This window comes from Sphaeramia orbicularis, chromosome 17 (assembly GCF_902148855.1).
Source record: "Sphaeramia orbicularis chromosome 17, fSphaOr1.1, whole genome shotgun sequence".
In the NCBI taxonomy this organism is placed as follows: Eukaryota; Metazoa; Chordata; class Actinopteri; order Kurtiformes; family Apogonidae; genus Sphaeramia; species Sphaeramia orbicularis.
Window position 1 is genome coordinate 14,476,580 of NC_043973.1, and position 15,093 is coordinate 14,491,672.

General features: G+C 36.6%; 1 protein-coding gene across 1 annotated transcript in view; it reads right to left on the reverse strand.

Annotated features, from left to right (window-relative positions):
* Positions 1-15,093, reverse strand: part of LOC115436878 (myb-like protein X) — a 65,972-nt gene that overhangs the window by 46,917 nt on the left and 3,962 nt on the right. Inside the window, exons 3-33 of the mRNA XM_030159851.1 lie at positions 11,923-11,981; positions 11,605-11,631; positions 11,426-11,494; positions 11,133-11,177; positions 10,609-10,692; positions 10,271-10,330; positions 10,121-10,186; positions 9,951-10,016; positions 9,323-9,397; positions 9,193-9,243; positions 8,553-8,657; positions 8,182-8,253; positions 8,039-8,098; positions 7,690-7,752; positions 7,453-7,524; positions 7,198-7,260; positions 6,620-6,691; positions 6,480-6,539; positions 5,977-6,048; positions 3,942-4,001; positions 3,712-3,768; positions 3,462-3,530; positions 2,274-2,345; positions 1,720-1,785; positions 1,563-1,634; positions 989-1,045; positions 823-894; positions 677-742; positions 532-600; positions 373-444; positions 72-140 (exon numbers count right to left, since the gene is read on the reverse strand). Coding sequence (XP_030015711.1) covers positions 72-140; positions 373-444; positions 532-600; positions 677-742; positions 823-894; positions 989-1,045; positions 1,563-1,634; positions 1,720-1,785; positions 2,274-2,345; positions 3,462-3,530; positions 3,712-3,768; positions 3,942-4,001; positions 5,977-6,048; positions 6,480-6,539; positions 6,620-6,691; positions 7,198-7,260; positions 7,453-7,524; positions 7,690-7,752; positions 8,039-8,098; positions 8,182-8,253; positions 8,553-8,657; positions 9,193-9,243; positions 9,323-9,397; positions 9,951-10,016; positions 10,121-10,186; positions 10,271-10,330; positions 10,609-10,692; positions 11,133-11,177; positions 11,426-11,494; positions 11,605-11,631; positions 11,923-11,981 — 2,042 coding nt within the window. The remainder of the gene's footprint in view (positions 1-71; positions 141-372; positions 445-531; positions 601-676; positions 743-822; positions 895-988; positions 1,046-1,562; positions 1,635-1,719; positions 1,786-2,273; positions 2,346-3,461; positions 3,531-3,711; positions 3,769-3,941; positions 4,002-5,976; positions 6,049-6,479; positions 6,540-6,619; positions 6,692-7,197; positions 7,261-7,452; positions 7,525-7,689; positions 7,753-8,038; positions 8,099-8,181; positions 8,254-8,552; positions 8,658-9,192; positions 9,244-9,322; positions 9,398-9,950; positions 10,017-10,120; positions 10,187-10,270; positions 10,331-10,608; positions 10,693-11,132; positions 11,178-11,425; positions 11,495-11,604; positions 11,632-11,922; positions 11,982-15,093) is intronic.

Here is a 15,093-nt window from a genome sequence, read left to right on the forward strand (position 1 = left end):
CATAACAAATATAATCTAAAAGGTTACAGTTTGCACACACACATATGGAACCATGTGAACGCAGCACTGACCTCACTGTCAAGCACATTTTCAATGCTGGTTGATCTTTTAAATATTCCAGCCAGGCCGCTTTTCTTCTCCTAAAACAGTTCACAGTTAATCCTTTTTTGATTATTCACAGGCTACTGTATCCATAAGACAAAAGGATGATGGATGGATAAAGTGGAAATGTATTTTTTGCACAATGCAGTGCAATTTCTTCCATGACAGGCCTTTAATTTGAGGTAGAACTGAAAGCAGACTGTTGCATTAAAGAAGACCCAACAAACTGAAAAGGGTAAAAAAAGAGCAGTATTTTCAAGACTAGATTACCTTTGGGGCTGTGGCCTCAACAATATTCTCATTGCTTCCAGATAACTGACTTTCATTATTCTCCTCCAGTTCCTGAATTCAAAGCAGAAAAACAGTAACAGTCTCTACTTCAGCCTCTTTTAACACAGATTTAAATAACCCTGGATTCAGTCACAGTACCTTATCTACTGCCGTGTCCTCTGATGATTTATGAGGCTTCTTAAAAAGGTTGCTGAAAATATTCTTCTCCTAACAAAATAAAATGACAGTGAATGATCTCCTTAGAATTCTTTGTCCACAGGTATGTGTGCTTCATCATACTCACCTTGGTAGTATTACTCTCAGACAGATCCTCATTGCTGGCTGACAGCTCTTTTTGGGTTTCTCTGTCCTAAAACAGAGAAATTATTAAAAACATGTGATTCTGTAAAAGCACAGAAACGTTCTCCAGAGTTGATAAAGTTAAGTCACCGGTGACTCTGTCTTTTCTCCAGATGTTTTAGGGGTCTTTTTGAGCCGGACGCCAAATATCGCTCCCTTCTCCTAATACAAAAATACAAGAAAAATGCTTTAGGAACAGTTGAGCCTGATCATTATTTTATAGGAAAGTAACTCCGGATTTTGGTTTAATTCTAACCTGTTTGCTCTCAGTTAAATTCTCACTGCTGGTTGACAACTCTTTGTTAAGATCATCCTGTAACAAACATCACTGGTTACCTACATTATTTTTACCATTAATACTCAAACATAAAGGCTGTCTGTGACGCCATGCTCACTCACAAAATACATGTAACATATTAGAATGTGAAGAATAGAATATCATATTTATATAGTTAATATCATAGTATATAATATAGGGGGCAGCCTTGGCCTAGAAGGCTGGAGAATCGGCTGTGACCAAAGGGTCGCCAGTTTGATTTCCCAGACTGGCAGAAAGGTGCTGGCTGATGTGCCCTTGAGCAAGGCACTCAACCCCCCATTTGCTCCCGAGCCGCTTGATATAGCACACCCACTGCTCCTAGTCTGCAGTGTGTGGTGTGTTCTTGTGATGGGTTAAATGCAGAGGGTCAATTTCAGTGTGTGGTGCATGTCTACATGTGTGATCTATTTACTGACAAATAAGGAATGTTAATCTTAATAACATAATCATAGTACCCAAACCACCACAGATTCACTGATACAGGTCATATAATTCGTAACGAGACTTTCACCTCCTCAGTTTGAGCAGCCTCTGCTGGTTTAGGAGGCTTCTTAAAGATTCCACCAAATATTCCTCCTTTTTCCTGAAACACACAACCCCAAAGACTGAGCCACCCCTCTTATAAACAATGGAAGTTAATTCAGAAGAGCTAAAGCATAAAAACTTACTTTGGGCTTGTCTTCAGACAGACTATCACTGCCTGTCGAGAGCTCATCATCAGTCACCTGCTTTTCCTAGAAAAATTAAGACAGTAATTTCAATAACTAAGAAGCCATAGGTTTTATTTCATAACTTGAGTCTAATGATTAAAGGTATTTCTGTGTGAATTTTTCTATGTTGTCATTGCACTAATTTTGTCCAGACTAAAAGATTATACTTCCATGAACACTACACTACACTAATATTCAGTCAAGACATCTTTGAATTTAGTACTATTTTGACTTTGTTCTAAAGTTAACATATTGGCTTTCAGTGAAATATCTAAACACATCTTGTATGAGTTGATAAACTTTGTCAAAATTTAGCTCAGACCTAGTTGAACATTCTTTCAAAGTGGATTGCATCAACCATGGTGAGCAGCTGGCTTATTTATAAAAATGCTTGGTGAATTTGTTTTTTATCACGTCGTCCCAGGCATTTCAGCAACATTTCACTTTGAGCTGATTTATTATTTACAAGGTCTAAATATTTGGGTGCAGTGGGCAGGACAGACACTACTTACTTCCTCTGTAGGAGGATCATCTGCAAGTTTAGACAACTTTTTGAACATTCCAGTGAATACACCTCCTCTGTCCTGAAACATAAGGAAGGACCTGGTTATTTTTTTTTAAATATTTAAACTCCTTCTTAATCACAAAGTGTAAATACAGCCAAGAAATAATTTGTAATTAGTAAAAAAACAAAAAAACATTAAATTCAAGATAAAAAAATAAAAGATAAATAACTATCTGGATCAAAGGGAGAAACAATGCACTATATAAAACATGTACACTGAGCAAAAATATAAATGCCCCATGTGACACTTTACATTTTAACAGCATTTGGTGTTGCGCAATATATTAAATCATACTCAATTTATTTCATTGATGTGGTACAGATTACTGTCCGTTAGAACACGATAGCGGTGTCTGGCATTCAGGGACATTCATGTGGACACACTGGGGGCCGGCTGAAAGACATCACCATTCAATATCTTGTATGTCTATTGACTTCCTCTAGAGCAGGGGTGTCAAACTCTGGTCCTCGAGGGCCGGTATCCTGCATGTTTTAGATATTTCCCTCTCCCAGCACACCTGGAAGCCATTACATCATTATCAGGCTTCTGCAGAGCATGATGATGAGCTGATCATTAATTGAACCAGGTGTGCTGGAAGAGGGACATATCTAAAACATGCAGGATACCGGCCCTCGAGGACCGAAGCTTGACACCTGTGCTCTAGAGCAACACATCATCTTCTCTTCGAGTTGACATGGTTGTCACTTGTGGTCTGTGGAATGTTACTCCACTCTTCTTCGAGGGCATCATCTCTTCATCAAGCATGCCCATAGCTTGTTCCCACATGATTTGCAACATCTGCGGCATGGTGACATCTGATGAAATGTGACATTTTGAGGTGTTCTTTTACTGTCCCCAGTATAAGTAGTGTCTGAATAACTTTTAATGCTGTTTGAACAGCATCTGGACATGAAACACCTTTGTTGTTGGTGGAATTACTGGATCACTGGGCAAGTGCTCTTGCAGAGATGGACACAAAGTTAGTTTACAAATCAAGAGCTCATTTTGCAACGTCTCCTGTTACACAAATGCAGTAAATGGGGTGTTTATGTTTTTGCTCAATGTATATAAAATGCATTCCTATCGAAATAAAAAGTTATGACAGATTTCTACTGATAATGGAGAGTTACTGACCTTAGTGTTGCCAGCTTCAGATAGACTGTCATTGCTGGCAGAAAGATTATTCTTTTCTGCCATATCATCCTGAAAGACAGACACAGAAAAACAGAAATAATCAACATTTCTGCCTCATAACTTTCACTGCATGATTCTTCTGTTGTGTTTTTTTTTTTTTTTCTGCTCCCCTAGAATTAAAACATTTGAACTACAAATTGTGCGCAGAACAAAAATGCAAAAAAGTTTTTTTCAGAAATAGGATCTGTACCTCTCCAGGTGTTTTGGAAGTCTTTTTGAGGAGTCCACTGAACAAACCACCTTTTTCCTACAGAGAACACAAAACAAAGAAAATTTATTTATATCCCTAGACATCTAAGGAACTTTATTTTTGGAGCTTCAGGTACATAAGTCATTCAGGGTTTCATATGAGTCATGTTGAGTCATGTGGTTTCAGTGGCAGAGTGTGGAGGATGTGTCAGATCTGTCAATAAGACTCACCTTTTTTTGTAACAGGTTGTCGGTGCTGATTGAGAGCTCACTCTGTAATGACTCTTCACCCTAAAAAGGTAAAAAAAATGTTACCAAACCAGTTGGACTGCGAACATGACTCCATAAACATGCACACATGAAATCAGGTTACTGAAGAAATGGAACATTTTTAGATGATGAAAGAACCTTTTCATGTGCTGCAAGAATTATTATTTTTTTAATAAAATCCTATTTGATATAACCAGATTTCTCTTGATACAATGTGTTATTTAATTCTGTTTAATTAAATTGAGTAAAATCTTATTCACTTTAAAACTACAGGAGGTGAAAATAAGAAGATACACATACACATCTTCCATCTGCAGCACTCAGAAAACTGATACAAATACAAAGATAGATATAATGTTTCATACTTCTATGGAAAGTAAACACACAATTTTACTTCTGAGCCCCAAAGGAGTATTAAGTTGCTGTTGATGGAATCTTATCACATACCATTGATTAAAGCTGTCATTCACATATTTTATTCCCTGCCTCCCCTATGGCCTGTCCAAACTAACTGGTATTTTGCTCTTAAAAAAAAAGTGTGTCAACATGACATTCATTTTACACAATAACAACACAAAAACTCTTTAAACTGTGGATACTGTGGACTCTACTGTGTTCAGGCTTTAGTAGAAGTTCTTTAAATGATCTAGTTTTCGCCATGACGCTGCTACATGTGTCCACCTACAAATGTGTCCACATGTTGACTGCAAACTAATGCAAGTAACGCAGTGACTTAAATACCTACATGGCCTATATTTAATGTTTCACACACAGGTTCACTGCATAAAGCAAGAACAGGCATGAGCAACTTGGGATGTAATGTCAGTGATTTATTTTCCTTGTCCACATGGATATATACAAGCTGGAATTTTAAAAAATCTTTCTTTGGAAGGTTTTTCAAAAAAATATTTTAGTGACCTATAGCACCTTCTACATGTGGACCACAAGCCCAAACATGACAAAAATATTTTACAAAAAAAAATATCTTGCTAAATATCCACATTGATAGAATAGACTAGAATAGACTAGACTCGACTAGAATAGAATAGAACTTTACTGTCACTGTCAAAGGAACAATGAAAATTCGTTTAGCAGCTCTGTTCTGTTTAGCAGCAAAAACAATTAGTGCAAAAAAGGACTGTGCAAGAATATCGCAAAAATACTGCAATGTACAAAAGCTACAAGATAAAATATTAGCAATACATATACTACTAAGTACTACAAAAACTACCGATATATACAAAAAGCTAACTGTTCTACAGATGGGAAATATGTACAACAAATAAGGATATATACAGGCAATATAGGATATATACAAGGTAAGATTAAGAAAAAAGGTGCATGGGTTGTGACTATTGCACTGAGGTAGGGTAAGTATTGCACTGTCTATTAGACTGGGGGTGATGGCTGTTCAGTCGGAGTGTATGTGTGTGGTGGGGTACATTTACCACTTGTGGGTAAAAACTGTGCTTGAGTCTGTAATATGTGTAACGGGCAATAAAACACCTGGTCATCTATGCTGAACACTCTGTAATCGTCTTTCAAAGGCTACATTTTCTACAGCCTAGAGGAGCTGCCAAAGCTTTGCTTTCCTTCACACTGCTTGAATTAAAATGTGCTGAATTCAAGATAAATGTGGATTTTTCACCCAGTGATTTAAAAAAAATGTCACACTGAAGATTTATAGAAATAAAGTCTTAACATAACTAAACGTTTGTCAAAGCTGTACACCCATAAAAGGATTCAAGTTATTAAAAGTGACAGTCTATACCAACCTGTCAGCAACAAGTCAACAACCCTGGTCCTGGAGAGCCACTATCCTGCATGTTTTAGATGTATCCCTCTTCCAACACCTGATTCAAATGATAAGCCTATCATCAAGCTCTGCAGAAGCCTGATAATGACCGTCAGGTGTGTTGGAAGAGGGAAACATCTAAAACATGCAGGATAGTGGCTCTCTAGGACGAGGGTTGCTGACCCCTGGTCTATACCTTACCTCTTCTAGCTGAGACCCTTCTGATAGTTTCGGAGATTTCTTGAATACTCCACCAAACACACCTCCTTTTTCCTGCAACACAAAGAATAAATGTGGTTTGTCAAAGTTTGATGATGTCAGTTATTGGTTGTCCCAGGATAAATTCCACAGAACGATGTTGCTTCATGGGTAGAATGTATAGATCAGAAAGGATGACGTGTAATGCTGAAATACTATCAATAAACTAGAAGCACTCGGAGAGTGCAGACCTCCGCCAAGGCTGATCAGTGGGCCCCCCCACCCCCGATCACCCCCAAAAGTTAATCATTTCTTCCTTATCCCATTTCCAACAAACCCTGAAAATTTCATCAAAATCTGTCCATAACTTTTTGAGTTATGTTGCACACTAACGGACACACAAACAGACAAACAAACCCTGGCAAAAACATAACCTCCTTGGCGGAGGTAAATATGTTAATTAAGTCTACTACAGCCACAAGAAATTTAAAGTAAGCTGGTCTTACTTTATTGGTGTTGTCAGACAGATTCTCATCTCTGTCTGAGCGTTCAATCTGTTGTTTCTCCTAAAACAGAAAAGGCACATCATGCTACACACCTCCAGTAATTTTAACAAACACTAAAACTTCTGTCTGTCATACATTACCTGCCTAGGTGTTTCCTCTCCAGGGGGTTTCGGAGACTTTCGGAGGATCCCGCTGAAAAGTCCTCCCTTGTCCTGGTGACATCAGACCAGGTCAGAAAGTACACTGTCAGTGACTGTTACGTAATGATGTGCATGATGATGCTGCACTCATAATCCACTCACTTCCAGATGAATACAGGGTTATTCAAAAAGAATGAACCGATTTCATTGTGCAATATTTTAATAAGGAAAAGCAATAGAAAACTCCAGCCAAGTCACAAGTATTGTACTCACAATCAACTTTTATTTCCTGTCTTACAAGTGTTCAATGCGGCCACCACCTGCAGCACGGACAACATCAGTGCGATAAGAGAATTCCTCCCAGATGCGTATCAGCATATCACGATCCACTGAGTTGATCGCTGTTGTTATTCGATGTTTAAGGTCATCGAGGTTAGTGGGTAGCAATGGAACATAAACTTAGAAAACTCATCTGTCAACTGGTCACTGGCTCATTCCATGATGATGCTTGAGAACTGAAGCAATGCGTCATTAAATCGGTTCATTCTTTTTGAATAACCCTGTATGTAAGAACTCACCTTTGAGTTTTCACAGAGATTATCAGTGCTGTTTGATAGATCACCATGTAGAGACTGTTGGTCCTGAAACATAAAACGCACCACTTCATTGTGGTTATCTTGAAACTGGACTAGACCGATGATATTGGCTTTGTTTGATAATTGAATAAACAAATGTGTTTGTTAAAATCAAAGCCCAAATCACTTAGTTTTAAGATAAGAAATCTGTAAAGCTAATTTGGAAAGCTGTCAGTTATCACAGGCAAAATACATTACCTCATCAGTCTGAGCAGTTTCTGCTGTTTTAGGAGACTTCTTGAACATCCCACTGAAAAATCCTGTTTTTTCCTGAAACACACATCAGAACAGTACCAGCATGGTCAGTTTCATTTGGTCAAGGTCAAGGACAACATGATTTAATCCCGGGTTTGCTTTGTTGCTATGTTAAATAGAGATTACACGTCAAATAGAGATAAGTTTGTGTTGTAACACATGTAACACTTAAATGCTCACCTTGTTGTTTGCAGAGAGACTGTCACTGCTGCCTGAAAGCTTGCTACGAGCACTCAGATCACCCTTAAACATACAAAAAAAAAAAAAAAAGAGACCAAAAACCCTCAGAATGCATATTGTTAGCCTCATAGCATAATTGCCCAAATCATATTTTTGGTCAAATTGTGATATCTATGCAACTTTACTTTCCTGACTGCTGATTCACTTCGTATAGATATCACAAGTTGGCCAAAAATACGACTTGGTCAATTATATTATGTGGCTAATGATATGTAGAATACATGCTGTGTATTTTTGTAAAGAGGAAGAGAGGGGAGACAGAGATCTGATATTTGTGGTTAAGACCTACAAGGGAACCTTCAGATGTTTGTTCTTCTGCATCTTCAGAGTCACTGTCTGCCTTTGTGACCTGAAAATAAAAACAGCAAGTTCAGCAAAAGTCACTGAAAGTGAACATTTCTGATCAGAACATCAGGAAGACCTTGCTGTTACCGTAAGTATAGGAGAAGACGTTTTCTCTTTGTGTGTTTTTTTGAACATTCCAGTGAGCAGACCACCTTTGTCCTGAAGAAAAAGAAAAGCGTTGTTTCCCAATCTTTCCTTTAGAAACATTTTAATGAGAATTCCGCACATTTATAGTGCAGTGCAATCCATTTACTTTAATAAAGCTACTAACTGTGCCACAGAATTTGTGTTTTTAATGGAATTTAACATAAAGACAGCATTATGTAGGTATTTTTTCCATTTTAATTAAATACATTTATACTTTGATGTGTTCTGTCTGTAATATAGCACTAAACAGATGCGAACTGTGCTGTTGTTTACCACAGATTAGCATACTAATATTGTAACTGAACACTTACCTGTTTTGGTTCTGCATTCTTTTGCTGCTTGTTTTTCTCCATGGATTGTTCCTTTTCTGTGGATGGTTCCACAGAGCTAGGATCCGGACTTGGCTCTCTACTGGTCTAAAAAAAAAAAAAAAAAGACAACAGTTTTCAGCACAATATCATCATTCTGAGTTTTACCAACACAACCAGATAAAAGGGAAAAGTATAAATATAAGTAACAGCTCATTTTATGTCAGAAGTTACTCTGCTGTGACGAACTACACACTTGTATTTCTTGGCATCCAAGTGAGGTTGATGTAGGTAAAAACATTTTCTCTTAAGTCAAATGACTGATTTTGAGCAACATTAGTGGGAATAATTCAGTGTTTTATATATCTGTGACATGGAAAGAGTTACTAGTTGTTTCCAAACAAGTAATAAAAATGTATAAATGTATATTTCAAACTATGGGTAATACATATAATGTTTTTGAAAAGAAGGAAACCTAAGATCCATTAAAACATTACAAACTAAAGCCCCATTGCCATCAATACCATCACCAAACAAGCACCAGACTTTATTTCAGAATGTTTCTGTATCGGACGGACAGTGTGAGGCTGTAAAAAACCATCCACCACCAGCAGAAAACACCACATTAGACGGTGCTTCATACCTTTGGTGATGACTTGAATTGTAAGCCTTTCATAACTCCCTTCAGAACACCCTGACGACCAGAGTCACATGTCAAACAGGCTGAAAACATCAACAGTATGACACATGTGTAGACGCACACACACACATACCTGTTTGTTTGCAGGAGCCTGTTTGGCTGGGGTGTCGTCTGTTTTCTCTTCCTCGTTGGAGTCAATCACATAACTCTGAGGAAAAAAGAAATCAGGTGAACCCTTTGACTCTATTCTGAGGCATGATTTCAAAGACAAAATCCATCTACTATAATGGACAGACCAGCGTTATACTTATATAAGAAGCATATATATGTAACACTCACCATATTATACATATTTATACTTCATGTGTCTGTTTTTTTATTTTTAACAAATGAGAATTATGACATTTTGTTATGAGTTTTCTCTGACCTGCTCAAAGTAATATGAATTGTTCCATATACGTACTGATACACACCTACTGTATGTCAATAAACTCCTGTTACATGCACAGTCACACCCAAACACTCCTCTCTGCTGCTTCCCTTCTCTCAATTCTTATTAAATTATGAGTGTGATGTTCAGTTGATTTAACATACCATGCATCATTTTCTTATTCTTTGAGTTTGTCAGTCTGTTTTTGGCAAAAATGATGCGATGAAGATGTATTGTAAAATCATAAGGCCGATACATTTATCAGTAAAATATTATACCATGTGTCGTGCTGTGTGTGTGACCTATAATATACTGTGCTGTAGTTGCTTACAGTGAATGAAGGTGGTCTCTCTTTTTGGCTTTTCCAAAACATTCCAGTCAGGACTGATGTATTAGCCTACAGTAAAACATATGGGAGGGTAAAGAGAAGAAGCTCTACACTGTTTGTTCAGTAAAATGCCAGAGCTGGGAGTCAGAGTGAAATACCACGGAATGAAATACCTGTTTAAAGTCTGCTTCATCTTTGGGGACTTCAGCCTGGACTGACTGATCAGTTTCTCTGGAGGCCTGATGAGAAAAAGGAAACATATTGAATCTGTGTTTTGTAGAAATCCAGAGGAATGTGATATTTTATTGTGTGAAGGTGCATACCCGAGTTTCCTCTGGCTTTTCTCTTTTGCGGTAACTGTACCTCTTTGGATCATTCAGTTCCTGCTCAAACACACAAAATTCTCAGTGGAGAACCATAACAAAAGATATTTTGAACAGGAAACATGACACGTCGAGTAGCTCAGAGTGATTCTTTACTGTAAACATTTCTCAAACATCAAATCAACCTAACTGTTTTTCAGTTCCAGTAATATTTTGGTGTTGCCAATACAGTCAATTAATGTATTTCCAAAGCATCTTCAACTCTGACCTGATTTCCTTTGCAGAGGATTAACTACACATGGAGTATTATTACTATTAGTCAAACTATTGTACTGTACCTTTTCTGTCGGTCTGGGTGGAACCACTGGAGTTTCAGTCTTTTTTCTTTTTTCGATTGTCTCTTGTTCCGGGTTTTCTTTGACCTGACAATGGGGAAAAAGGCAGCCAGTAATTATTATTTTTTTAATAGATTATGATTTATTGTTTTTAAACTTCAAGGAAATGTTTTGGCATCATGAAGAAGGACATCAGTAAAAATTACAGTATAGAGTAATGCTAAAAATTGTTTTTAATTAATAATATTGCTTTGACATAAGATTTAGCACATGTAAACTTAAAAATGTTCAGTCCATTTAACTGCCTGATATTAGTCTGACAACAAACTGTACTATTTCTATACTATACCATATTAAACTCTAGGAAAGTTTAGTGAATTTGAGTCAGCCTCAGCAACAGCTTAAATGACCCTGGGTTGTCACATACGAGTTCATTCTACTTTACACATTGGTTTGTAACAAAACATGTGTAATAAAACAGAATTATTAACATTAACCAAACTACTTTACAGCCACAATGTAAATACCTCTTTGCTTGATCTCTTCATCCTGTACTGTGTGTGAGTCAGCTCCTGAACAAAGGCCAGAAAAACCTGGTTAAACTTTCTTAGTCTCATAAAATATTAAAATAATTGCAAAATTCCTGCAAATATTACAAACTACTTTGCATACTTTTAACAAGAACCAACCAGTTATGATATCAAATACTGAATAAAATCATAAGGGATTTGGCAGAATTACTCATGAACCCTTAATGTTTCAGAACTTTTAATGGTCAGATAATAAACACTGGAGGAAAAGTTAATTCATCAGGACTTACAGCGTCTGCAGGACGTTGAGGTACCACAGGAGTTGGTTTCTCCACCATGCCACTATCAGGTCTTTTTATCTGGGAAGAGGGATTCAAATTTTAAAATAATCTATTTGGATTTTTTAAAATATATTTTGACATTCTCATGACTGACTACTGCAATGAAAGTTTTGGCTTTGTTACAGTACCTCGGGGGGCTTTGGAGGAGGTTTTGGCTGTTAACAGAGAAAAAATGGGGGTGATGAGACACACAATCACTTCATCAGTTATATACTGTGTTGATTTCTGAGATAAGGCTCAATGATAAAACAATAATGATAATTATTGTGACAGAAGTACTGATTTGAAAATTATTGTGATAATTAGCAGAATCAAGTGATGCAAAAATTGCTATCACTATACAATTTTTAACCATATTGCCCAGGCCTACTTAAAAAGTTTATTATTATGATGAATATAGTGAATATCAATACTAAATGTTTGTGAGGTGGTTGTGGCGTTCTCACCGGCCTGGGTTTCTTTTTGACTTCTGGTTTTACCATACACGCCTCCATCCTGCCTGTTTCTGTAACACAGAGACATTTAGTCTGAACTCAATCCATGTTTGAACATGTGTGTGTAGGTTTATGGTCAGAGTATTGCCACTGTGAACACATCTTTGACACCGCACAAACAAGGACCCTTTTCCAGAAAATGTGTGAAAAATGTGAAAATTCAGGATCCATTAACTCAGAGTTGAAGAAAACTGAGGGTTTGAGTTTAACTACGAGTTCAGTTTAACTTGGATTCAGTTACAATGACAACACACTCCAGACAGATGATGTCATAGGGCAAACTACAAACGTAGTTTAGGAGATAAAGATCACATATGCTTTTAGAAGTTGTTAAGTTTAAGCCTGTTGACCAACTTACAACCTAGTACTTCACCATTTTAATGTGCCTATTGTGATCTATTTGAAGTGCAATCTCAAGCCTTGCATTCACACATTAAATATAAAAAACACAATCTAGATTCAGAATAATACCTCAAAATTTTCATTTTCGTTTCATTAAAGGTATTTATGTTACATTGTGCACATCTGACACTATACATGTTTCTTAATATAGCCTAATTTGAATCTCTGTTAAATATTGAATAATACAAAAATACAATACCGCAGACATGTGCTCAGTAAATAAATATCTCTGCCATGACATGCAGAATCACACTAAGAAATAATTATGTAAAAATATGTTAATATAAGTAAGCATGCTTAAATGTATCTTAAATTAACATGAGAGGCCCAAATTATATTCAATATGAACATGACACTCTTTTAACTGCAAGTTACTAAAATCATATGAGCCTGCATAGCCTTCTGGTGTTTTTTGAGGCTTGGTTATACCTGAATGTTCAGCCTCTGACCATTTATAGCAATCCTTTAATGAAGGAATGGCCAGCAAATAAGTTAGTAGTGGAGTTTGCATGTCCTTTCTGTGTTTCTGTGGGTAATCTCTAGGTACTCTTTACCCTAAAAAATGCCCATAGGTTTGAATGTGAGATTGATTAGTTGTTTGTCTTTATACGTCATCTCTGTGATGAACTGGCGATGTCTGGCATGACCAGGGTGTACCCCGCCTTTGCCCAAAACACAGGATTGAGAAGATGAAAGAATGAATGATAATAAATGTTTACTGCTGCATAAGGGCTCCTTGCTTTTTGAGAAAAATACACATGCAGTCCAAACACTAATGATGTCTGTCTTTTTTCCATTTACCAGGCACATGCTTGATTCCGAATTAATATAATCAGAGTTAACTGAACCAACTCGCATCAGCTGTTTTGAAATCAAACACTCAAGGTTGAAATTCTGCTTTCAGAAACACTGTTCCTGTTATAACATTTAAACATGGCATAAAGCACAGGTTTAACTAGTCAGTGGAATTAATAAAAGCTGAGTTCCTCTTTAACATATGGCATTTTAAGGACCAGATGCTGTGTACAACTTCATGCCCCTAAGTTAAAACGAGCTATAATAAATATAAAAATAGCTACAATCAGCTGTAATGTTTTGCAGCTGTGAGTGGCTCCTTCATTTACTTTGTGTATCGCAGTGTTAGACAGCACACACTTTTACAGGCTTTAATCTGCATACACACTCTTTTTTTGGCTCACTATTAAAGTACTAAAAAGGAGCAATGTTATCCTTAACCCACAAAGACCCGAAAAGCCACTGATGACCAAAACTATCTACTGATGTAAAATGTTTACTGCCTGTTGATCCATTAATCCTATCAATCCATGCAAATTACTGATGTAAAATACAGTTTGTCGTCTTTTCATGGCCATCAGATATGACCCATTTGGACGTTCAGAGGCTCTGTAGTGAATGTGCAAAACACCGTCATCCTCTACAACACAGGTGTTAAACATGCGGCCCAGGGGCCAAACCTGGTCCGCCAAAGGTTCCAATCTGGCCCACAGGATGAAAGTGCAACAATGAACCTTAACAGTCAAGGTTGTCAAATTCATTTTGGTTCAGGTTCCACATACAGACCAATGTGATCTACAGTAAAAATAAAAACACAATAACCCATAAATATTGACAACTACAAATTTTCTTTGTGAACAATTATGTGGAAAAAATTTAAGCGAAAAAAAAAAAAAAAACTACATTACACTGTGAAAATATTCACATTTACAAAACTCTTCTTTCACAATAAAATTCAAAGAAGTACATAAATAAAAACAACCCGAAATGTGCAATTTGAACAATATTCTGCCTGTTACCAAATGTTTTGTGCATTTATGGATCCACTGTGATCTGTAGTTGTGCTAATAATAAGAGATGGAATATTGTAGAAATTGTTCTTATTTTAATTCCAAACTCCAAAATTTTAACAATATTCTGCCTGTTACCAAAAGTTTATGCAACATTGTGTGCAATGTACATGTATAAATAATAAGTTGAGGCATAATGTTGTTAAAATTGCACTAATTTTTCAATTGAAATTTCTGTTTTTTCAGGTTGTTCACATCTTTTTTGTAAAATGTAAATATTTTCTTAATTTAATTGGGGTTTTTTTTGTACTAAAACAAAAAGAAAAGCTTGGATTTGTCATTATTTATAGGTTATTAAGTCATTATTTTACTGGTCTGGCCCGCTTGAGATCAAATTGGGCTGAATGTGGCCCCTGAACTACAATGAGTTTGACACCCCTGATCTACACGATCAATGAATTAAATATAGGAAAATACCAGATTTTCACCGGAACAAACACGAAATACAGAGGATAATATGACAATAAATGGTGATAAATCACACAAGAAAGGCTAAATATAGAAAAAAAATCATTTGGGAATTGCCACAAAAGTAGCACTGGGTCTTTATGGGTTAATTTCCAAACAGGACCAAGGCTTAAGTTGGTAAAATCCAAGTCAGTCCTTAAATCATGACAGTCAGGGTTTGATTTGATTAAAAAGTGGATGCAGTCCCTGAATAAACAGTTCTGTACTTTATTGAGTCTGATGGTGTAAAACCCATGGAGTTAGGTCAATACTAATGGATGGACACACTTGTTTTATGCTTAGTTATTAATATATTTGTGGAAAATATCACTTTTTCTTCAATTTTCTCTGTTTTTGATTTAAGATCCTTTAGATGTACTCTGACTTTTAATGAACATCAACATGATCT